Genomic DNA, 26,139 nt, shown 5'->3' on the forward strand with positions numbered 1-26,139 from the left:
GCATATCTTGCCCAAGTTCACATAAGTGGTGGTGCCAGGATTAGAACCTAATTTTTCAAAAATAAAACAAATCGAGGCCGCTGCTCACTTCAAGTGAAGGTACAATACTCTAGTTTGGGAAGTCCTGATCTAATGTTATTTATATTCCGAGATTACATCTGCACTTTACAGGCTATGTCCCTAATTCACAAATTCAAATTTCACCCCCTCTTTCCACTTGCTTTCTGATGGCGGGAGGTAAGGGCAGAGAGCATCGGAGGGCTATTCCGAACTTCCAATTCTGCTTCTCCCGAGGATGCATGTGGGAAGGAGAAGAAATTCAAACGTTAGCAACTTATCTCTGAGCAATGAGGTAAGCCGGGACCTAACAAGCGGCTGGCAGTTTTGGAGCTGAAGCCAACAATTCCCACACCGCATCAGTAGCAAAGGTGCTTACCTTAACTGCCACCTCCGGAGCCGAGTCCACTGCCACTGCTAGAGACGGCTTGGCTGAAGGCGATTTAGTCAAGTGCATGAGGGAGTCGGCGGCTGGCAGCGGACATCGACTGCTCTCACTGTCCGAGTCCGATTCGGACCCTGAACCCGAACCGTAGGAAGCGGCCAGAGCTGCAATCGCAGCCGACATGACGGCAACAAATCTTCTGCGGGGACCCTGTCAGGGCGGAAGAAGAGGAGGCTCCCAGGTCCTGACAGATTGCCATGGAATACATCATTAACTTTCTTTGCTAAGAAATAATTTCTTACATTTTGAAACAACAAGCTAATTATTATTAGAATAACTACTGTCGAAATGAGAGCTTAAAAAAGTTTATCTAGGGAAAAAGAGAGAATTATAATAGCTTATAACTTTCAGGACCTAGTGGACTAAAGAATACGAGTTCCAAAATACCTTGAGGCCTCGCGGTCCTGCACTCCCAGCGTGCAGCGCGGCAGGAAGCACCAGAGGGCACAATGGGAAGTGTAGTTTGGAACGAGGGGGCGGGACGGGGGCGGGTCCCTCCTTGACCCCGCCCCCGAATGGATGTTCCATTCAATTGGCTGTCATCTTCCCTCATTCCCTAGCCAAGCACTGTTCTCTCCGTCCCCCTCCCCCAAACTGAGGATTGGGCAATACCACAGAACCTCAGGAAAGGGGGGAAGAGCGAGCTTCGGCCCCACCGATGGAGGAGTGGGCGGAGGCTGGGTTTCCCACCTCGACTGCACCTGGGCACTCGAGGCTGAAGAGGAAAGTGAGAATCTGAAGTTTTGAGACCTCTGACTGGCCGGGAATAGCTCCTGGGGCAGGGGGCAAGGATGGGACCATAGCCGGAGAGAGTCCCGCGGTCCCCCCTGCTTCTGGCGCGGGTCCCTGCGTCCGGTTGTGGAGCGTCTCGCGCGGGGAGGGGGCGGGGGGAGCGGCAGCTCGCGGTGTTGTTCACTCGCGCGTCGAGCACACGGTGGGTCCGGCGGCCGGTGGGCGCCCCAGGCGGCGTTCCCAGTGGCCTGGCGCCTCGGCCGCTGTCCTGAGCGGGTTCCGCCCCAGAGCCCGACCCTCCTGGGGGCCCTAGGTGGAGTCCCGCGAGCCGAGGGGGACCGGCGACCGCTGCCGAAGCATGAAGAAGGGGTAAGCGAGAGCCCCCAAGATTTCACGGTGAGCGCGAGTCCCTGAGGAATTGCTTTTTTCGGGGAGGGGGTGCTGGGAGAGGAACTCTTCCTCACCGGCCGGAGCAGACCGAGGGGTGTGTGGCCCGCATAGGTGACAGGGATGGATGGGCGCGCCTCCCCCGCCCCGGCCCCCACCCCCATCCGCGGGTTTCCCGAGCGCCCACCGCCCACCCGCCAGCCGGGCTGGGTGCCGAGGGAGACGGCGGCGGGCGCGCCTGGGGCTGGGCTGCAGGGACCGCCCCGGGGCTGCTTTCGCCGGGGAGACTGCGGGTCTCACCTGAGGTGCCACCGCCCGGGCTTCCCTGCCCACCCGCGCCCACGGTCCGCCCCGTGCCTCTTTCCGGGGGAGGCGGTAGCCCCGGGCGACAGAGAAACCTCTGCTCGCTCTACGTGCCTGGAGCTTAGTAAAGCCGGCTCGTGCGTTTGCGTGTTTGCTCCGCGAGTCGGTGTCTAAAGACATAACGGTAAAGCGAGTGCAGGCATCCTTTTCTTGGTTGGAAGGGTAGGCGAAGCAGTGCTGTCGCTTCTGGTGCCCGTTCGTGGGGGCTGCCTCGGGCAGAGTTAGGGAGCCGCTCACTCAGCGCTCATGTCGGCAGGACTCGCCCATTGTGCCACCCAGATAATTATTCAACTATGCAGCATCCATTGCACCTTTCCCATTTTTCTTTTCCCCTTGCTACAGCATGCCCCCTAGCTTCGGTACTCTGACACCTTCTCTTGCACTTGCGGATGATGAACTGGAATAACGATGAAAGAAAGCACATCCTATCTCAACATACACGACCTGCCCTATAACTGATTAATTAATTGATCCCCAGCTAGACTAGGTGCTTAAATATGACTTACTCTAATCATTTCCTTTTCTGTATAATAAGGTGTGCGGTGGATTCGACCTAAATTTTTTCTTTGGTGTTAGATTCACGGTTAGCTAAGGTCTTTTTTCTTTTCACTAATTAATGTAATTGACTTATGGGTTATTCAATCCGTCTAATGTTCTTAAATTTAAACTTGCATGGTAGCTAACATTCATTTTTCTGATCATAGCACTATATCATGATTAAAAATGCAGTCTAAATTTGAACTCTCAGAAACAGTTTATCCTTTATGCTCTAAGTTTCTGTTAGGAAACATATTTTTGTTTATATTGAATATTCGAATGAAGTATTTGATGTAAAATTTCGGAAGTTTTGAATAAGAAAAGTTTTGTATTTGTTTTTCAGTAACAGAATATGTCATTACTAATCGTTGCCTTTCATTGAATGGAAGAATTTAATATTTAAGGTGAGGATTTTAACCACCGTATCAGTCATTCCCTAATTTATCTGATTTTATTTTTTATTCACTTTTGTCTTTGCAATATCTTGTATTTAATTATTTGTTTTAGAATCCAATTTTTTTTTCTAACTTCGATCTACAAGTATGAGTAGGCTTCAGTTTTGCATGATCTACCTGAAGGATGAATTTTTTTTTGAAAATACAAGAAACAACTGTTGGTTACTTGATTTTTATGTTAAAAACTGTTTACATCTCATTATTTAAAATTAAATGATTCACTATCAAAAATAAGTGTTGTATTTTTATAGTTTTCCTTTTCCATCTTGTTTACGCTTGTTGCATTAACCCGTCTGATAAAAGAGAATCACATGTAAGCATTGCAGAGGCAGTTTTAAGGTACGGTAATTGTTTTATGGCACTTGGAAGTGGCGCACATATAATATAAGTTGATGGTGTAGGATTAGTTGCTTGGTTAGGAAATGACCTTGCAGTTTACAAAATGGACACCTTTGTGCCTTGATTTCCTTATATGTAAATGGAGATAATATTTAGTAGATAGTGTGCATTAATTCAGGAAAGGTGTGTTTTTGTAGTCCTTTTAAAGAAAATTTAAATAGCTGATGAATGATTAAAAAATTTCTGTGAAAAATACAATGAAAAAATGTCGGAATTTTCCTTGTCATGTTAGAATGGCTGATTAACATTGATTTTTGCTTTGGAGAGAGACGCCTCTGAATTGAAAAATGTTTCTCATCTATCAGTGGTTTTAAATAATTGCAGACATAAAGGTTATTACAGTTAATACCTACATGTAGTTAAACATATAGATAAAATAGTTAATAGTAAATAAAAATTATGACTTGATAATAAGAATATTGAATTAAGTTAGTGAAGAATAATATAGTCAAAAAATATTAAGGCCTTTTTTGTTAAAAATTTGCAGGTGTTACAATCCAAAATGCTTAGTCGTGATCATTTATAAGGTATGCTATAGAGTTACTTTATTACTCATGTTTGTAAATATCCATATATTCAGAGACAGTGTATTAATATTGTACAAGACTATATTTAATTATACATTTTGCTTTATTTTAGGAATAACTTAAAATATCTTTCCAAGTACTTGATTTTCATTATCATAGTACATAGTACCTTGTGATTTCCTTATTGGACTACTATCAAAAGATTATATTATTAGCACTTTTACCAAAACAGTGCTTTTGGTTACTTTGTGAGAAAACTTCATATAGATAAGACTATTAAAGTGTGTTTAAAGTTAACTATTGTATGGTTTCTTTTTTGAGAGTGATTGTTTTATAATGTTTTCTTGAACTAAAATTTAGCTGTCACTGTCACTTGGGTAAATGCAGTAAAGTCATGGTTTTTTTAGTTATTTGAGGAGAGGAACTGACCTGCAGCTTATTGTCATAAATCCAAAGTTGTCAGTATAGTGTTTAACAAATAGCAGGGGTTCAATTTTCTTTGTTGAACAAATAAAATGAATGTGTAAAGAATATCCATTGAATTAATATACTCAGTGAAACATTTTTAAAGATTTATCAAACATTTTAATTAATGAAATGTATAACTTTATCTCAGGAGAAAAAAGAAAAATGAATTTGGAGGTTCTTTGAACTCCATTTACCTGTTCAGATCTAATTCCGTTACCTGTACACTTTTGAATTGGCACTAGATACTTAGCAGTCTTTGATTTATGAAATATTAACAATTTTCTTCTTATAGCTCACTTTATGAAGATGTATGTCAGCATATTTTTTGTTTTCCCTACACTAGATAGAAGTGTGTTTGATTCTTTGTGACTTAACTTTTCTAGTGAAATAGTAATACAAAGATATATGTAAATTAAATCCTGTGCTAAATGCCTGAGTACCTAGTTATTAAAAATAAATGACCCCTGAGGTGGAACTTTTTATAAAATTAAGAATCTTGTGTTTTTAGTTTATCACATTCAGCTTATAATTTTGTGAATTGGTAGTTCTAACTTACTACATGATTGATTATATTTTACAACTTGTAAAATGGTTTGGAACTTGGGTCTTATTTTCTCAGAAACGGTATGCTTAGTGGTTAGAGTCACAGACAGCCCACTACTTAAATAATAAAATACCTGAATTATAAGATTATGTTAATACTAAAAAAGCATAAAATTATGTTAATAATTAGCATAAGTATATTCAAATACCTATAATAATTTGTATGACAGTCTTTCTATGGGAAAAATAAGTTTCAGATCTACCTTGAAATGCTAGGATCTGTAACTCTCATGTTAGACATGACAACATTAGGAACTTGTTCTCTTTCACCCAGTGGACTTGAAGAGGAGGCTGTGTCTCAGTTCAATGAGTGGCATAGCCTTACATTATCTGGAACGAGAAGTTAGGGCATGACAGAAATTAGAAGGAAATGCAGTCTTCTGTGTGACTTTACTTCTCAAGATATTTGATTGTAAAATGAAAAGGTAGATGTCGATGACTTCTGAGGTGTGTTTTAGGTACAAATAAAATTCCAAGGCTTGATGTAACTTTGAAGCTTGATGTAATCCCACTTTTTTCCTGATAGTTCATTTTCCCTAATATTACAGCTTACGTATCTCTGTGAGGACATTTCTTTCTGGACCTACCTCTGAAAAAGAAAGTAGCCTTAATCCTTTCTCACATGCCTATTCTCAGAAGCAGTATTTTTTAGTCTCTTAAAGGTGTTATTTTTGTGATGGGTTTTACGTTTGTTTTAAGTTTTAAAATAAACTCTCAGCACTGTCAAAAAACAGGATTTTTCTTTTGGATTGTTTCCTTTGTTTCCTTATTTTGAGCTATTAGTAAAGCCAGGGTAGATTTTATTCATACTTTGGAGAATGATCATATCCAGTGAATCTCCATAGAATTTTTTAAAGGAAAAAATGGAATGAGGTGATGAAGTGGGAGTATGAAGATACAAAGATGGGTTATTGCCCCATGAAGTATGGGGCACCTTGTATTTGTAGCAGCCTTACCTGAGGTGCAGTGAAGCTTTGGTATGGATGTCATGGGACTGAAGGCAGATTGAGAAAGTGAATCTATGAACTCCTTGAGGACGGTTTTGTTGTTAGTGTTTGGTTGTTTTGTTTTGCTTCATTTTTGTGTTCCTAGTGCCTGTTTTTGGTTTAAGCTAAATGGAATGGATTTTGATTGTATGCAATTACTACAGCATAAAAGAGAAGTCATTCTTCCTAGGTGGAAAGATCAGGGTGCTGTGAGGGAAGAGGTAAAAAAAACAGCTATTTTTGTTATATGCACTGGAGTATTTAATAGGTTTTTTTATTAACTCCTTATTTGGAGATCAGTGATATTAAAAAATAATGTGTAACATGGTCCAAAAGGAAAAGAAGTAACATTGTTTGCTTGCTATATGTACAAGACACTGTATAGGTACTATCACATTTATTATTTCTCTTGTTTAGTTGCTACCATAGCCCTATGAGGATTTAATTGAAGAAAAAGGTTAACTGAATTGAACAGGTTGTTTGTTCTGCCTAGCAGAAGCCCAGATTCTCTCAGAACTGCTTTATCTCCCCTTTTACCGATAAGTTACTGTTGGAGTAGTTGTTTTAATAACTTGATAATAGCGATTCTGCCTGCCTGCTACCGTCCCCTCATTTGTAATTGGTTCATTTAGTGGATCCTCCTTGTTAAACCAATGATTCGTAGTTCACAATCAGCACATAATTATTGAGGGCCAAGTAGGTGCTAAAAAGGATAGGTCTCTATTCTCTTGGAGTTAACAGTATAGTAAAAAACAGGTGTTGAACAAAACATTTGTACTTAGAAATTTTGGTGAATGCTATAAAGGAAAAGAAGAGGGAACTGGATTTACATTGGGAGTTAGGGGAGGCTTCTTGGAGGCAAGATTAGTGGAAGTTACCTAGGTGGAAAAGGAAGAGAATGCAAAGAACAGATGAAACAGTTAAAGCTTAGTGTAAGAGGGATTGTGACTTGATAGGAGGTTGCGGAGGTAAACAGAAGCCAGACTATGCAGAGGGCCTACATGAGGCTTGGTTTAACAAAGTTAAGGATTTTAAGTCTCTTGGGGAAGGCCATGAAGAGTTTTAATCAGATTAATTACTGGATCAGATCTGTCTTTTATAAAGATCACTTTGGCTTGGAAGGTGCCAGAGAGACCAATCACAATTCTGTTCATTTCTGTGGTTTATTGGCCTGATTTTAGACACTTGCACTAAGCCAAGTCACTCAGAACTTTTCCTGGATCCTCCATGCCCAGAGGTTGAATAATTTGTTTTCTCTTCAATTGCTGAAGCTGTGAGATACAAAACTCTGGAACTGTTAATGGCCTTGTTTCTTGCCCTGTAAGCTAGATAAGCTGGGGCTTCTAGAACAAAGAGTGCAAAGAAGCAGATGCACAGAGTCCTGACTGTATTCGAGTTCCTTTGTCCATGGTCCTGAGATTGGGTTCCAGAGACATCCTAGTTATCTTTGTCATAAGTCCTCCTTTTTGCATAAACTGTTAGAATTGTATTTGTGGTACTTGTCAACCAGCAAACTGAGTCCTCTCATAGATCAAGTAATTTGCTCAAGGTCACATGGCTAATAGAAACGGAGATGGAATTTGAACACAGATATGTGTGATTTCAAAGTCCCATTTTTTCCCTACTCCCTTATGCTGCAAAGGTACCATTTCTTAAACTAAAGGTCCTAAAGGAATTCTAAGGAGGTGGATTTCAGGTGTGGTGACGTCTATTGGGTGATGATGACAGCAAAGTGTTTTTTTGTTTTTTTTTTGTTTTTTTTTTAATTTGGTGTGCTTGATAATAGTTAATCCAGCATCTAGCCATTCTTTATTCCTAACCCCTAGCCAGGTGTACTTCAATAAAGTTACATTGACTAACTTATTTGAAAAGAAGAAAAACTTATGGTATCAGGGCATGGATTAACTTGTTTGATTCATTTACCAGAAAATATCAAGTCTCTTATGTTTTCACCTTATGCTACAAAAGTAAGCTTGTTTTCTAGTCATTTTAATGGGGACATCTCTTGTCTTATTTTGCTGAATTTTCATAACATACATGTGCTAGAGGTTATGCCAGAGAATTGTGGAAAGGTTAAATGAAAAGGGAGGAACAGTGAAGCATTTTATATTATAGTCGAGGATGAAGACTAGCACTCATTTCTTAAAATTATTTTTATAGATTTAGAGGGTACAAGCTACATGGATATATTGCATAGGGGCAAAGCCTGGGCTTTTTAGTATAGTGTACATTGTACTCATTAAGTGATTTCTCATCCCTCACCCACCGTCTATCCTTCCACTCTTCAGAGTCTTCATTGTCTATTATTCCACTCTTTATGTCCATGTATACAAATTATTTAGCTCCCACTTATAAGTGAGAACATACGGTATTTGACTTTCTGTTTCTGAGTTAGTTCACTTTAGATAATGGTCTCTGGTTCCATCCATGTTGCTGCAAAAGAGATGATTTCATTCTTTTTAATGGCTGAGTAGTATTCCATTATTTGTATTTAAATTTTCTTTAATCATCCGTCGATGGACACTTAGGTTAATTCCATATCTTTGCTATTTTGAATGATAGCACTCATTTTTTTAAAACCAGAATAAAAGCCCTGTGTGGTACATCATAATACATGACTACAAATTTATCAATTTTGTTATTTTCAAAGAATCTTCATTTAGTTTCATTGATTTTTTTTCTCTTTATTTCCTGTTTTCAGTTTCATAGATTTCTGCCTTAATTATTCCATGGTGTATATGTGCCACAGTTTCTTAATCCAATCTATCATTGATGGACATTTGGGTTAGTTCCAAGTCTTTGCTATTGTGAATAGTGCCACAATAAATATACGTTTCCTTTTGTCTTTATAGTAGCATGGTTTGTAATCCTTTGGGTATATACCCAGTAATGGGATCGCTGGGTCAAATGGTAATTCTAGTTCTAGATCCTTGAGGAATCGCCACACTGTCTTCCACAGTGGTTGAACTAATTTACACTCCCACCAACCTGTAAAAGCGTTCCTATTTCTCTACATCCTCTCCAGCACCTGTTGTTTCCTGACTTTTTAATGATTGCCATTCTAACTGGTGTGAGATGGTATCTCATTGTGGTTTTGATTTGCATTTCTCTGATGGCCAGTGATGATGAGCATTTTTTCATGTGTCCATTGGCTGCAGAAATGTCTTCTTTTGAGAAGTGTCTGTTCATATCCTTTGCCCACTTTTTGATGGAGTTGTTTTTTTCTTGTAAATTTGTTTGAGTTATTTGTAGATTCTGGATATTAGCCCTTTGTCGGAAGGGTAGATTGCAAATATTTTCTCCCATGCTGTAGGTTACCTGTTCACTCTGGTGGTAGTTTCTTTTGCCGTGTAGAAGCTCTTTAGTTTAATTAGATCCCATTTGTCAATTTTGGCTTTTGTTGCCATTGCTTTTGATGTTTTAGTCATGAAGTCCTTGCCCATGCCTATGTCCTGAATGGTATTGCCTAGGTTTTCTTCTAGGGTTTTTATGGTTTTATAGATCCTTTCAGTTTTCTAATACAGACTTCATGATATTTTCAACTTAAAACAGGTTTATTGGGATGTATTCCCATCATAAACTGTGGACCATCTGTATATACACTTGGTGCCATAAATTCCAAGCACGCTTTTCATGCATCCCACACATTTTGATAGATTGTATTTTCATTTTCACTTAATGCAAAGTATTAAGAAATTTCTCTTGAGACTTTGAACCATGTATTATTTAGAGGTGTGATGTTTAATCTCCAAATGTTTTGAGATTTTCCCATCTCTCTTTCTGAGATTGCTTTCTAGTTTAATTGCATTGTGATCTGAGAGCATATACTCTGTTAGTTCTGTTCTTTTAAATTTTTTCAGGTGTGTTTTATGGCCCAGAATATAGTCTGTCTCAGTGAATGACTTATATGAGCTTGAGAATAACGTGTATTCTGTTGTTGTTGGTTGAAGTACTATATAAATAGCAGTTAGATCCAGTTGATTGGTGGTGGTTAGTTCAACTGTATTGTTACTGATTTTTTGCCTTTCAGTTAATTACCGATAGAAGGATGTTGATATCTCCAGTTGTGATCATGAGTTCATGTTTCCCCTGGTAGTTTTATCAGTTTTTTGCTCCACATTTTGATGCTCTGTTAGGTGCATATACATTAAGAATTGTTAGGTCTTGGAGAATTTGCCCCTTTGTCAGAATGCAATGCCTTTCTTTATCCCTGTTAATTTCCCTTGCTCAGAAACCTACTTTGTCTCAAATTGATATAGCTACTTCAGATTTGTTTTGATTCATGTTAGCGTGGTATATCTTTGTCCATTTCTTTACTTTTAATCTATTTCTGTATTTAAAGTGGGTTTCCTATATACAATATATAGTTAGGTCTTTTTTTTTTAATCTACTCTGTCTCTTACCTTTTAATTGGTGTATTTAGACCATTCACATTTAAAGTGATTATTGATATAATTGTATTAAAATCTAATGTATTTGCAACTGTTTTTTATTCATTGCACTTGTTCTTTGTTTCATTAAAAAGAATAAGTTGGCTGGGCTGGTGGCTCACACCTGTAATCCCAACACTTTAGGAGGCTGAGTCAGGCCAGTCACTTGAGCCCAGGAGTTTGAGACCAGCCTGGGCAACATAGTGAAACCCTGTCTCTACAAAAAAATACAAAAATTAGCCAGGTGTGGTGGCATGCACCTGTAGTCCCAGCTACTTGGGAGGCTGAGGTAGGAGGATCACTTGAGCCTGGGAGGCGGAGTTTGCAGTGAGCCAAGATTGTGCACTATACTCCGGTCTGAGTGATGGAAGGAACCTCTGTTTCACCCCTCCACCCCCCAAAAATGTCCTCTCTTTTTCTGCTTTCTCTGACTTTAATTGAGCACTTTGTATGGTTTCCTTTTCTCTCCTCTCTTAGCATATCAATTATACGTCTTTCTTTTTAAAATGTTTTGTAAGTGGTTGTCCTAGTTTGCCTTTCTTTTTGTATGATTACTGAGGAGAAGTCCAATTTAATTTTTATCACTATCCCTCTATAGGTAAAGTGGTTTTGCTCTGTCTTTCAGAATTTTTCTTTGTCTTTGGTTTTCTGCAGTTTGAACATCACATGCCTACGTGTAGATTTTCTGGTATTTATCCTGCTTGATGCTCTCTGAGCTTCATGGATTTGCTGTTTGGTTTCTTAATTTTGGAAAAATTTTGAGCACTTGTATATGCTAGGCATTGTACTAAATATCTTATGTATGTGATTTAATCCTCACGACAACCCTGTGAAGAAGTATGATTCTTATTATCTGTGGTGGTAACTAAGTTTTAAATATAGACCACTACAGAATTTTTTTACAATAGTCACTAAAATTTAACTGCCTTGGGCTTACCCCTTAAGCTTCCTCTAGATGTAATGAAAAAATTGAATTATTTTGATTTACTTGTTAGGTCACAATACTGGAGGTGACTGTTGGGGACTGATTTCAGAGTTCAAGTCGTGTGCAGTGTATCAGATTTGCGTACCATCAAAGGAGTTGAATGAAAATGGCTATATTGTGTCCTTTTGATGAGATGCAACTATTTTACCAGCAATTTGCATACATTTGAAAGTTGACTGAACCAATTAATGGAGAATCCAGTACTTTGCTTTAATTTAAAGATGATCTCAATTCTTAAGTGATGGGTGCTGTTACTGGAAATAGAGAAGCCCAGACAATGAGTAGGTTTCCTTTTTGGGGAGAGTGGGGAATGATGGATAATGAATTTGATTTTGGATATTTTGAATTTGAATCAGTGAGATGTCCCTGTGGAGCTATCTGGCAGACTGATAGCACAGGACTGTATATTGTCAGGACTGTTATGGTTGGTTGTATAAGTTTGTGTAAGTAATTTAGAACCCTTAATGGTTAAAGATCTGGCAATGATGGATGATGAGGAGAAAGTGTAGAAAGAACTAGGTATAACAAAACTGTTGACTCCTAACATTGAGTGGAAAGAAAAAGGAGAGACAGAAGAGAATGCTGAAGGTATGATCAAAGGATATAATGTGTTGCATTCTTAATATGACTGTTCTCTTGGGACAGGGGATAAGGCCTTGTGGTCTGGCCAGATCTCCGAAGAGGAATGCGAGATGCTAGTGAGTAGGAAGGGAAGCAAAGAAAAAGTGTGTTGATGGTTTTGAAAGCAGAGGAGAATGACGGTTGCAGGAACTTGGTAAGGACAAAGTTGTTTTATGATAATGAGGCAATGAATGGATAGGGTAGAATATTTATGTCAGAAAGAGACACTTCGGAGATGGAGATCTCAGAGGTAGAACTATTAAAAGAGTCTGTGCACAGACACTTGATGTGCTTAGTAGTAGAAGGAAAGGTGCTACTCCTCAGGACTGGAAGTACTGGCAGTGGAGCCCTCGAGAGATGGGGTTCAGTTTTTAAAGCCTTGCTCTTGTCTGTATACTTCTAACAGTTGCTCTAGGCTTGGCAAGTAGTAAAGCCACATCATTTGAAGTGAGAATCTTAGAGGAATGAAGTAGGTTATGTGTTACTACTGATTCCTGTATTTTAAAATGTATTCTTCTTGCTTGCAAAAACAAGTCTTTTTTATTGTGATAGAGGCAGTGCACAACTGCATGCCTTATATACAGTAGATGGTGTTAACATCATAAAAATCACCATTTTCACTATCACAGAAGGAAATGAAATAGAGCATGTCTTTCAGTGGATTTGTACATACAGAACTTAATTTCAGTCATTAGCATTCAAAAGAAAATGTAAATTTTTTGATAATGCTGTACTAAGTACAGAAAGATGACATTAATGACTTCTTATCAGTTAAACATGAATTTCAATATGTATTTCGTATAGTAGGGATGGATTTATGAGTTCCTCAACAATTTTAATTAAATTCACTCATTATTAATGGTTATGTGAGAGGTCATGTTAGGAACAGAAAGTGCAGTGAAAATAGTATTTATTTTACTATTCTAATGAAATCTTCTTTGAGGTATAAGAGATAATTGTTATAAAAGGGCTTTTGGAACAAGTCTATATTAATGTAAGATGCTACTGTTAAATTTTAAGACTAGGGAAATAGGACCGTAGACGAGATCATGATTTACATTTTTCATTAAATAATCAGTGTGGTATGTAAATGTTTCCAGTGTAATCAGTGACTAGAATAAACAAATATTTGTTTTGGTTATCATCAATTTAGCTTTATTATTTTGAATTTTAAGTGACTATACCAATAATATTGAACTTAAACTACAGAAAGATGGTGATGATTTATTGAAAATTAAGTCACTTATTTTTAATTATGTTGTTTCTATTTGAATTTGTTTTTCATTTGTAGCTGCCTCACCAAATATTAGTAGAATTATCTATAGTTGACCTTATTTGAGGGTTATGGTGAAACATGTAAGTTATAGATGTAGCTCATCTTAAGAAAACACAATATGAATGAGATTACTAATGGAGTGAGTTTGGATAAAAATAAGAGAAAAGGTACAAGGACTAAGTCCTGGAGTCCTCAAAGAATTAGAGGTACAGAAGATAAAGAAAAGGATGCACTAGCAAAGGAGACTGAGAAGGAGGTGGGAGAAAAGCCAAGAACTTGAGGTACCCTGGAAGTCAACTTAAGCAGGTGTTTAAAGGAGTGAAACGCATTCGAGTTGTATCAGATGCTGTTAATAGTTTGAGTGAGAAGAGGTCTGAGAATTAGCCGTTGGCTATAGCAGATAACTGACCGTGGTGAGATGGTTTGGCACAGTGCGGGGAATGAAAGCCTGAACAGGACAGATTTTAATGAGAATTGGAAGAGAGAAATCAGATAACTCATTCAAGAAATTTTGCCATAAAGGAGAACAGAAATTGGGAGAGGAGTGGCTGGAGGGAGAAGTGGGACCAAGAGAAGTTTTTGTTGTTGGTGGTGGTTGCTTTTTTTTTTTTTTTTTTTTTTTTAAGATGGGTGAAATTATAGCGTGTCTCTATGCCAGTGGAAGTGATTCAGAAGAGGGAAAAATGATGATACAGAAGAAAGGAAGGATAATTAATTCATATTGCTTAAATAGGATTTGGGAACTGGCCTAGAACTTTGCCACTGGGTGAAATGGTTTCTGTGGAGAAATTTTTGACTTTGACGTAGACAAATTACAAATGCCTAATAACGCAATTCATCTATTGTTTTATAGTTGTAGATTATCTTTATTGATGTGCACTGTACTCTTTTACATATTTTAAAGCTTATGTCTAATATTACTAAGTTTAAATCAGTTATTTTTTGTGACTAGGCCATAGCAAATAAGCATTTTATAGTATGTGATTATTGTCTTTAGTTGGAATAGTTAATGCTATTTGATTAAATGAATTTTTGAAAGCTTTACTGAAATACAGTTGACATGTAATAAACTGTACAATTGGATGAGTTTGGATTTATGCATACACTCTATCATGACATCAAAATAATGAACCCCCAAAAGTTTCCTAGTTATTTTTATAATCCCTGCATCCTACCTCTCCCTTCTGCATCTACAAACCCTCACCCCTTCCCTAAGCAATGACTAATCTACTTTCTGTCACTGTAGGTTAGTTTGCATTTTCTAAAACTTTATATGTATGGAATCATGTAGTCTGCATATAGTATGCAACACAGTCATGTGTTGCTTGATGACAAAGATACGTTCTGAGAAATTGTTAGGCAATTTTGTCATTGTGTGAACATCATAGACTGTACTTACACAATTCTAGATTGTATAGCCTGCTACACACCTAGGGTACATGGTAGAGCCTATTGCTCCTAAGCTACAAACCTGTACAGCGTGTTACTGTACTGAATAATGTAGGCAGTTGTAACACAATAGTATTTATGAAGATATTAAACATCTAAATATAGAAAAGGTACAGTAAATATGTGGTATTAATATAAGAGATTAAAAATGGTACACCTGTGTAAGGCACTTACTATGAATGGAGCTTACAGGACTGGAAGTTGCTCTGGGTGACTCTGAGTGAGTGGTGAATGAATGGGAAGGCCTAGGACATTACTGTATGTGACTGTAGTTGTTATAAACACTGTATACTTAGGTTACACTAAATTTATTATAAAAATTTCAGTAATAACCTTAACTTACTGTAACATTTTTGCTATATAAATGTTTAATTTTTTAACTTTGTGACTCTTGTAATGGCAGCTTAAAACACAGACTGTACAGCTGTGCAAAAGTATTTTCTTTCTTTATATTCTATAAGCCTTTTTTATTTTTAAAATTTTAAAAGCTTTTTTTGGTTAAAAACTAATACTGAAACACACACCTTATCCTAGGCCTACACAGGGTCAGAATAATTGATACTACTGTCTTCCACCTCCACATCTTGTCCCACTAGAAGGCCTTCAGAGGCAGTAACCGGCATGGAGCTGTCATCTCTTATGATAACAATGCCTTCTGGAATACCTCCTGAAAGAGCTACCTGAGGCTCTTTCTAACTTTGTAAAATAAAAAAATATGTAAGTAGAAGGAGTACAGTGTAAAATAATGATAAAAAGTATAGGATAGTAGATACATAAACCAGTAATGTAGTAGTTTATTCTCATTATCAAGTATTATGTAACTATACTTTTATGTAACTGGCAGCACAGTAGGGTTTTTTTTCAGTATCACCACAAATATGTGAGGTGGCTGCCTTACCTATGATGGCTAACATCGTATGATGGCTACAGTGTTACTAGGTGATAGGAATTTTTTTTTAGTTCCCTTAGAACGTTATGCGACTACCATCATATATGTAGTCCATCACTGACTGTAACTCATGACTGCAACTCCAGTTATTTTAAGATAGGGTAGCCATTTATCCTTGGAAGATTCTGCTTTAAGAAATACTTAAAAATTTTTTTCACACACAAAAAAAATGTTTTTGAGTTTTGTGTGCTATGTGCCAGGCTTTATGCTAATCATTGTATCTTATTTGATCTTCATAAACAGCCGGCCAAAGAAGGCAGGACTAGCTACAGAGGGACGGAGAAGTTAAGGTTCTTTGCACAGTTTGTAAATGGCAGAGCCAAGATTCAAACCCATCTGCTCTGTGGTCAGACTCTGTACTCCTAACTGCTATTTTGTCTACCTTTAACTGCTATTTTGTCTACTCTGCTAAATTTTACAGATTAAATACAACTAGCAATATTTTTGCTTGAGGACAGAGTAAATAAAAAATTGTCATCCGTTGCTACAGTATAAAATACCAATATTAGCTTATTATTTAAATGAATGTAACACTAAAACTGAAAGACCTTTCATTTCATGTTAACTTTCTGGTATCCCTGGTCATTTTTTGAGCCCTGCTTTCTATAAAATGAGTAAGCTAACTGTTCTCATTGTCTTCAGGATAGTCTTTGTAAAGACTATACTTTGGTGTGTAAATGTAATTTGGGGAATACCACTGATTTTTTAAAACATTTAAAATCTTTTCAGGGTAAAAGAGTTCAGAAATATTTTGGTCAAAATGAGAACTCAGATTAGGAGAATTATTGTAGGGCTTTTTTTTTTTTTTTTTTTTGGTAAACTCTCTTCTTAGTTTTCTTTCTCCCTGGTTTCCTGATCGAAGACACTGTTTCTTTTTCATAAGCATTCATCTGCTTTCCCATTTCCTTTATTCCCTAAACAATGTAGAATAAATGGCTTATCGTATTTTGGCTTGCTGTATCACCGATTTTTTCATGAATGATTCTCTTTTCCCATCTATATCCTTGACATCTTTAAAATTTAACTTTGCACTACTGCATTTTTACCCCTTCTCCTTTTACAAAAACTGTACCTATCTATTTGACTTTCATTGTGCTTAGCTTCTTTTATTCCTGGAATTCATGCATCTTGCCAGGAACATAAAGGGAGCTAGAAAGGTGCACGAGAACTAAGGCTTCTAGAACCTTGTACTCAGACTTTATCATGCATCTTGTTAAAAAGCAGGTTCTGATTCAGAAGATCAGTGATGGTACCAAAATACACAGTTCTTACAAGTTCCTAGGTGATGTTGATGCTGCTGATGCTGGTTTAAGGACCACCTTTTGCATTATCACTGGTATAGAAGATCCATGTCAGAAGGAAGTAGTTAGAAAAAGTATTGCTTTATATAACAATATATTATAAAAAAAGAAAAAGTATTGCTTTGAAGGGAATACATTCTTAAATGATCATGTGTATAAAAGAGATGAATTCAAAGGAGAGGCAAAAGGTCAGGTAGGTAGTTTGAGAAAAAATAGAAAGGCGACAGACATCTGAATAGAATACCTTCTTAGTTACTAATGTTGCTAGAACTCTCTTATGACATTTAAAAAATTGTGGTAAGATACACATGAATTAAAATTTACAATTTTAATCATTGGAAAGTGTATAATTCAGTGGCATTAAGTACATTCACATCTTCCAACTTCTTTTTTTAAGATACTTTTATTTTTAGACCAGTTTTAGGTTCATAGCAAAATTAAGCAGAAAGTACAGAGAGTTCCCATATATTCTCTGACCCCACATGTGTATAGCCTATCAACATTCCGTATCAGAATAGTACATTTATTACAACTGATGAACTTACATTGATAAATCACTCAAAGTTAATACTTTATACCAGGGTTCGCTCTTGGTGTTGTACATTTGATGGGTTTTGATATGAGAAATGTGTAATTTCACCTATCTGCCATTTTAGTATAATACAGAATAATTTCAGTGCCCTAAAAATCTGTACTCTGCCAATTCATCCTCTCTCCTTTCCTGCCCCTGGAAACCACTATGCCTTTTCTATCATGTCATGTAGTTGGAATCATGTAGCCTTTTCAAATTGGCTTCTTTTGACTTGGTAATATGCATTTAAGGTTCCTCCCACATGTTATTTTCATGGCTTGATATTTCTTTTGAGCGCTGAATAATACTCCATTGTTTGGGTGTACCACACTTTATTTTACTTACCTACTTGAGGACATATTGGTTGGTTCCAAGTTTCAGCAGTTATGAATAAAACTGCTAAAATGTCGACGCTGAGATTTTTGTATGGGCGTAAGTTTTCACCTCATTGGGTAAATACCAAAGAATGTTTTTGCTGGATTGTATGGTAAGAGTTTGTTTCATTTTATAAGAAACTGCCAAACTGTCTTCCAATTATGCATTCTCAAGAGCAGCGAATGAGAGTTCTTGCTCTGCATTCTCTCCATCATTTGGTATTGCCAGTATTTTAGATTTTGGCCATTCTAATAGGCATGTAGCAGTATCTCGTTTTAGTTTGCAATTTGCTACTGACACGTGATGCATGACGTTGAGCATCTTTTCAGATGCTTATTTGCAGTCATGCAATCAGTGTATCTCTTTTGGTGAAGTATCTATTGAGTTGAGAACTTTTTCCCAATTTTTAATCAAGATGTTCATTTTCTTGTTGAATTTTAAGAGTTCTTTGTATATTCTGAATAACAGTCTTTTATTAGTCTTTTGCAAATATTTTCTCCCAGTTTGTAGATTGTTTTCTCATTCTCTCAACATTGTCTTAACAGAGTAGAACTTTTTAATTTTAATAAAGTCCAACTTACCAATTATTTTTCATGGATTGTACCTTTGGTGTTGTATTTAAAATGTCATCTTCAAACCCAAAGTCATCGTGATTTTCTGCTGTGGTATCTTCTAGGAGCTTTATAGTTTTGGATTTTATGTTTAGATTTATAATCAGTTCTCAGTTCATTTTTGTGAAGTGTGTAAGGTCTGTATCTAGATTCAGTTTTTTGCATGTGGACGTCCAGTTCCAGCATCATTTGTTGAAAAGACTATCTTTTCTCATTTGTATTGTCTTTGCTCCTTTGTCAAAGATTAGTTGACTATTTGCACGGGTCTGTTTCTGGGCTCTCTATTCAGTTTTGTTGAACTATTTTTCTATTTCTCCAAAACTACACTGTCTTGATTACCATAACTTTATAGTAAGTCTTGAAGTTGCATAGTGTCAGTCCTTCAATATTGTGTTGTCTATGCTGGGTCTTTTGACTCTCTGTAATAAACTTTAGAATCAGTTTGTTGATAGTCACAAAATAACTTGCTGGAATTTTTATTAGGATTGTGTTGAATCTACAGATGAAGTTGGGAAGAACTGACATCTTGACAATATTGAGTTTTCCTGTCTATTATGGACTGAATATGTCTCCATCCCCCACCCCCAAATTCATATGATGACATCCTAACAATGTGATAGTATTAGGAGATAGGACTTTGGGGAGGTGATTAGATCATGAGAGTGGAGTCCTCATAAATGAGTGCCTTTATGAAAAAGACCCCATAGCACTCTCTCGAGCTTTCTGCCATATGAGAACACAACAAGAAGTCTGCAACCTGGAACAGGACTCTCACTAGAACCTGACCATGCTAGCACCTTAGTCTCATAGAGTTCCAGCCTCCAGAACTGTGAGGAATAAATTTCTGTCGTTTGTAAGACTCCTGTTCTGTGGTACTTTGTTATGGCAGCCCCAAATAAGAAACTACCAACGAACATAAAGTATCTCTGTATTTATTTAATTCTTTGATTTCTTCCGTCAGAGTTTTATAGTTTTTCTCATATAGATTTTGTACAAATTTTATGAGATTTATGCTTATTTCATTTTGGGGGCTTGCAACATATGGTATTATGTTTTTAATTTCAGATATCACGTATTCATTGTTAAGATGTTGGGAAGCAGTTGACTTTTATATATTAATCTTGTATCCTGCAAACTTTCTGTAATTGCTTACTATTTCCAAGAGTTTTTTGGTTGATTCTTTCAGATAGACCATTATGTCATCTTTGAACAAAGACAGTTTTATTTCTTCCCTCCCAGTCAGCATACTTTTATTTTCTTCTCCTCTATTAACTAGGACTTTTGGTGTGATACTGTAAGAGGGAACATCCTTTCCTTGTTCTTGACTTTAGCAGGAAAGGTTGTAGTTACTTGCCATTAAGTATGATGTTAGCTGTAGGTTTTTTGTAAATCTTCTTTTCAAGTTGAGGAAGTTACCTTTTATTCCTAGTTTGCGGAGAGTTTTAGTAATGAACGGGCATTGGTTTTTGTCAAATGTTTTTCCAGTATCTTTTGATAAGATCATGCAAGCTTTTCTTCTTTAGCCTGTTGATATGATAAATTATGTTAATTGATTTTTGCATGTAGAACCAGACTTGCATATCTAGGATGAATGTCACTTGGTCCTGGTATGTAATTATTTTTACACTTTGTTGGAATCGATTTGTTAATATTTTGTTGAGGATTTTTGCATTTTTGTTAATGAGAGATATTGGCATTTAGTCTTTTTTTTAAATCTTGTCTTTATCTAGTTTTGTATTAGGGTAATGTTAACCTTATAGAATGAGTCTGCTTCTGTCTTTTCCTTTATGCCTTTTGAAGCAAGAAATATGTTGTCTGCCTGACAAATCTTAATTTATACCTTGCTTATTTTGAGAATGCTGAATAATGAAAAAGTTAAGTTGTGATTAGGTCAGAGTCAACTCTCAGAAGAGTCTACCAAACAGGAGGAGAGGAGAAGCAGAATTTGTCTATGTTCTAGGACCTGTCCGAAAAAACAGAAAGTTTTTTATTCTTAAGTAATAATATTTGATATGTTCATATTATTTTTACTCTTTAAAAAGTACATTGCATGTATTTTCTTAAAATATATTCACTGAAGTGCCCAGTTTATACTTCAGATATATCAGTGATACAGATAGAATTCTGAATTTTACTACTTGTACTCTTTCAGAATAGCTTAATAATAAACTTTAGATTTATTAAACTCATTTGGTGATAACAAGGTCCTCCATTTTGTTTTGTGTTAGACCTCTTTTCTTTATTTGCATATGTGGGTAATCATATTATTTGAATAATTTCTGTAAGGATTAGGTTCTTGCTGAAATTGTGGTCCTTTCATAGAGGTCAGGTTAAGGCTGGGCCTTGGTTCTTCCTGTCATGTAGCTTGTTCATAGAGTACAAAGCAACATGGTTCATCATAGTAAGTAAGAAATCTGGAATGTAAACATAATTGTAATAATTGTAAAAGGTATAATTTCTTCCCAGTTTTTTGCTGAATGGCAAGGAGTGGGGGATTCCTATTTGGTTCTTTAAAGAAAGCTATAGAAAGCAACATATACTATCAATTTTCTTCAGGGAAAACATAATACAGTGCGATAAATAAAGTCTCACATATCTTGACCATGTAAAAATATCTGGACAAGTAAAGTTTAATCTAGTAAAATGAGGTACTCTTGACTCAAGAATGGTCCACTGCTATCTAAGAGGCTCATGTGAGTATAATGAGCTTATTCAGGGGATCAGTATGTGAAAGAAAAAGGGATAGCCAAATTTATCCAACAGTTGGTAGGATTTTTGGATGAGTTTCATTGCTAGTTAAATGAAACTTTAGTTAGTACCTCCCTCCTAAGAACATATGTTTTCTTCTAAATAAGATGATGATAATGAGTAAAACGAGGTTAGTTGGTAGAAAATGTAATACGCTGCTTAGTACAGTTAAACAGTGCATCATGAGTAAAAGACTATAACATAAGTAAAAAAGTACTTAAAATATTTGTTGAATTAATGAATTTAGAATACTGCTTTTTATCTTCTGAACTTAGAAGTTGGAGGAAGACACCTTGAGAGGACTTACTGATTTATTGAGCCTTAGTTTTTACAGCTAAAGATTTTCCAGTCAGATACGTCTTTAGTAGCGATAGGTAACTTTTTTTTAATGAAAAAATGTTTCAGACTTTTGGGTAAGCAAGAATTGCATTTATTTCATCTAGGTAATTTCAAATTCATAATTGGTAGAGTGTGATTAATGAGGGTTTTGCTATAGTGATCCTCTCCTATTATAATTAAAAGTAATTGGCTAAACTTAAATTACTCCTTAGGCCTCATGTTTCATTGTTCTAATTATTCAAAGAAAAAGGTAGGTTCTTTGAGTATGAGAAACAAGAAATAATAAATGTTGGATATTATTTTTGTTCTCAATTTTAAACAGTGTTGGAGAAATCAGCATGTTAAAACAACTATTGATGATAGCTTTTGGAATAAAGTTGCAGTGGAAGCTACGGCTGCAAAATCATTAAAATCTTCAAGATAAAATTAAGAAGTAATGTATCTCAATAGCAACTCCTGATAGCAGGTGTCAATTTAAAGCTACTTCTCATTTCTGCTTCAAAAGTTATATACTAATAAAAGTGGAATGGTCTTGAAAGCATCTTCTACTTTTAAAAATTAAGTGTGTAGGGACAGGATTAGAAAACATTGTTGGTTTTACAATAGGTTTGGAACTAGCTCCTCAATTTTTTTTCATTTCAGTTAAAGGTGGCATACTCTCCTAGGCTCAAAACCTGTCTTATTCTGTATCTAATGATTTTTCTTCTCTTATTTCTGACTACCAACAGTCTAAAACCCAGATCCTCATCAATTCTTAAGTGGTAAATTATAGGTGCTCCTAAAAGAGTCCTATATCTGATTTTCCCATTATTTTTAGTCCGTCCAGCAGTTAGCTAACATATTATTCTTCCTTGGCTCGTAGTTTTCATTAGACACTTGATTTTAAATCAGCTATTTTTCTTACTATACTGTTTTATAAAATACTGTGATGTAACAAGTATAACTAACATTTTTAATATAATTTTGTGTATGATGAAAGTGTATATTCTGTTTTTAAATTAGACTTATTCTAACTAGATAAAACTTTCAAGTTGGTATTTTTGAATGTAAAAGGGTATTTTATATACTAAATAGGAGTTGAAAAATTGGTGAAGCCATGGTTCTTTTAGAGCTATGTTAAAGAAATAGATGCTTCCCAAGGTACAGGTTGATCATCCCTAATCCAAAATCTGAAATGTTCCAAAATCCGAAACATTTTGAGCACCAACATGACATCACAAGTGGAAAATTTCACATGTAGGTACTTAAAAACACTTTAATGCACAGAATTATTTAAAGTGTTACATAAAATTGCCTGCAGGCCATGTGTATAAGGTATATATGAAACATAATGAATTTCATGTTTAAACTTGGGTCCTATCCCCAAGAGATCTCATTACATGTGTGCAGTATTCAGATGTTTTTGAAACTGGAAACACTTCCGGTCCCAAGCATTTCAGATAAGGGATGCTCAACTTCTAACTGTGGTCTTATGAATAGTGATGTTTATTTGGTTTGCTGGCCGTAGCCCGGCATTAGGCTCCAACAGGTACCATCTGGTGTCAGTTGGAGTTGCTATTTGAAGACCCCTTTCAGGTGCCAAAAGATAAAATTAAAGGTGTGGAAAAAATATTGTAATGTCACTTCACTTCAGTGATAATGTTCCTTTTCTCAGATTCTGGCAGTGTCACACAGTTATCCCCTATATCAATGGTTCTCATCTTAAGTATACATGGAGCTTGGTCTAGAACCTTACTATCTTTAACTCAACAGACTGTTTTCTGTTTTTGTTTTTGTTTCCTAATGCAGGGTTGACTCTAGCTACTAACCTGTGTATTATTTTTACTTATTTGCTCTTTTTTCTTTTCTTATGCTTCCATCTCCCAAATTTGCCTTCCCCAGTTTTCAAAGTAATCTGTAATTTTCTGTTCTTATTCAACTAATTCTGAATAGTCAAAACACAAAATGTTATTAGTTGCTATGGGACATACAAAGAAATATAAGATATGATCCCTGTCTTCAGGGAGCTTATGGTATGACTGAATAGACAAGATGTAAGCATGGAAAACTGAAATAGTGTAAGAAACAGTTCAAGAAAGATCACGATGCAGTAAATGGCTATTTGGTTAATAATAATAATTACTAGCATAGAGAATAGAACTGTGAATTCAGAGGAAGGACTAACTCACCATGAACTGGGTATATTAAGAAGGTTTTCATGGTGAAGGAAGGATTTGTTCTGGACATTGAAGGATTAATTGGATTGAGCTAGATAGGGAAGAAAGTAGACATCCATTCTAAATAGAATAGTAGCTGGTTCTAATCTTCACTCCTAACTCCAACATGAATCATATCTTTTTTTTTAAAAAAAATTACTATGTTGGCCGGGCGCGGTGGCTCAAGCCTGTAATCCCAGCACTTTGGGAGGCCGAGACGGGCGGATCACGAGGTCAGGAGATCGAGACCATCCTGGCTAACGCGGTGAAACCCCGTCTCTACTAAAAAATACAAAAAACTAGCCGGGCGAGGTGGCGGGCGCCTGTAGTCCCAGCTACTCGGGAGGCTGAGGCAGGAGAATGGCGTAAACCCGGGAGGTGGAGCTTGCAGTGAGCTGAGATCCGGCCACTGCACTCCAGCCTGGGGGACAGAGTGAGACTCCGTCTCAAAAAAAAAAAAAAAAAATTACTATGCTTATGGAGTGTAACATTGACTCAGACAAGTCACCTGAGTGAATTATTCACTTATTTTATCTTAGGGTCAAAGAAGCTCATGTGAGGGTTCCTCATTCCCTAAAATTCCCGTTTTATATTATATAAGATGGTAAACAAGAAGGCACTTTAGAAATAATGTAGTCCAACCTGTAATCTAGTAAAAACATCTCTTCTAGGGGTAAATAATTTCCTTATTGGAAATGTCTGATATAAAAATATTTTTTTCTGTTCAAATTAAATGTCTTCTCATCACTTTAAGCTATTGATCCTAGATTTGCTTTCAAAGAACTCTCTTAACTTCATTCCAAACCAGGAAATGATAATGGCAAAACAGTTTAACCAAATCTACCTTTTTAGTTTCTGTTCCAGTTTGTGCTTATAGCAGATAAAAAGCATACTTAGGTGTATGTTGTGATGGTATATTGATATATCGAGGCCAAAAATAATGCTTAAGAGTTATTGAATTAATAAGAGCCCTGATACTTAGGGAGAACTATAGATTAAGTAAATCTATATTGATTTACTCTATAGACAAAACTGAAAATATGTAAAGAGTCTGGTTATTTCGGGGTATTAGGAGCACCTGGTTCATTACTTTTGCATGCCCTAGCTGGAAGTCATCCACTGTGAAGGTGTCTCTTTCAAAAGTATCTATTTCATTAATACTAGCTATCCTATGTATAATTTCAGCATATTATATCCTTTTATGTCTTATTTGGCGTTAGGATGTTCTTAGCAGAATTTTTTACGTGTGCCTGACTTTCACCAAGGACAAATTTACATAAGATCCAGGCTTTGGATCCTTTTAGTCTTTGCATTTCAATTTTTATCCAAATTCTCTGATTTTTTTTTTTAGTGCAATAAAGTTATAAACCATGGCTGAAAAATATTTAAAATCTTCAAATGACTCTGTTGCAATATTTTGAAGTTTGTGGTATGTTTGTTTGTTCCCATATAAAGTAAATTATCAATCAAAGGTAATTATATTCAGGTGTATAGTTTGGATAATTTTATTAATAGAAAAGTTTATAATCTTTATAATCATGTTTATTAAAATGTTTATAATAATGGATAAATTGTGAAGTGTAGGGAACAACTATTTTTATCCTCATTGCTTCTGTATGGAAATTCAATCAAGTGAAATTTTGTGGAACTTTCTTTTTATATCTTTCTCTTAAGGTACCTTTTTATAATATGCAATTACTGTCCTGGCTCAAACCATGCATGTATTAATATATTTTAGGTATTACCTTTAGAATTCTTTTCTAAAGGAAATCAATAAATTACTTGCTTCATCCTCTTCCACTTTGATATTAAAAGTTATTTTTAAGTCCTGTGTTTCTATATGATATTGTTAGGTACTTTAGAATGTTCTTTAGGAGTGTTCATTCACATCATTGTAATCCATATGATATTGTATTATATTAGGTGTATAGACCACAAAACAAAAACATTGAAAATTATGTTGGAAAAAAGTAAACTTAGAAAAAACAGACTTAAGTCTTTGCCTGTCAGTCCATCTTCCTTGCCATCATTCAAATAGTTTGTCGAACCTCACTTCCTCTAACATTTTTTCAGGTATAGAAAAGGAGAGTTCACAACTTCTCCTGAAATTTACTTTTGGAACTCAAAGGAATCCCTCTAATTTTCACTCCAAATGTATCCTCAACTCTTCCTCTCCCTACTTAAAACAAACTTATATATATTATTGTCACATTTAAATATAAGCACAGTCCCTCTTATCAAATGTTTTATAATATTCTATTCATTCTAATTGAGTTTGTTTAAATCCAGGTTTATAGCATAAACCTGAAATTACCACACACACACAAATC

At 36.1% G+C, this 26,139-nt stretch overlaps 2 protein-coding genes across 9 annotated transcripts in view; one reads left to right on the plus strand and one right to left on the minus strand.

The window, feature by feature from the left end:
- Positions 1-880, minus strand: part of LOC116275382 (pre-mRNA-processing factor 17) — a 49,871-nt gene extending 48,991 nt beyond the window's left edge. Inside the window, exon 1 of the mRNA XM_031667517.1 lies at positions 437-880. Within this exon, the coding sequence (XP_031523377.1) occupies positions 437-625 (189 nt within the window). The 5' untranslated portion in view covers positions 626-880. The remainder of the gene's footprint in view (positions 1-436) is intronic.
- A 174-nt stretch (positions 881-1,054) lies between these two features.
- Positions 1,055-26,139, plus strand: part of LOC116275383 (wiskott-Aldrich syndrome protein family member 1) — a 73,241-nt gene continuing 48,156 nt past the window's right edge. The window contains exons 1-3 of one of the 8 annotated variants that reach the window (XM_031667526.1): positions 1,416-1,630; positions 2,865-2,925; positions 3,863-3,902. The gene's annotated coding sequence lies outside the window, so the exon portion shown is untranslated. Of the gene's footprint in view, positions 1,631-2,864; positions 2,926-3,862; positions 3,903-26,139 lie in introns of all 8 variants that reach the window. The other 7 variants (XM_031667518.1, XM_031667521.1, XM_031667519.1 and 4 more) reach the window with 7 other exon arrangements.

The sequence above is a fragment of the Papio anubis genome, chromosome 6 (assembly GCF_008728515.1).
Source record: "Papio anubis isolate 15944 chromosome 6, Panubis1.0, whole genome shotgun sequence".
Lineage (NCBI taxonomy): Eukaryota > Metazoa > Chordata > Mammalia > Primates > Cercopithecidae > Papio > Papio anubis.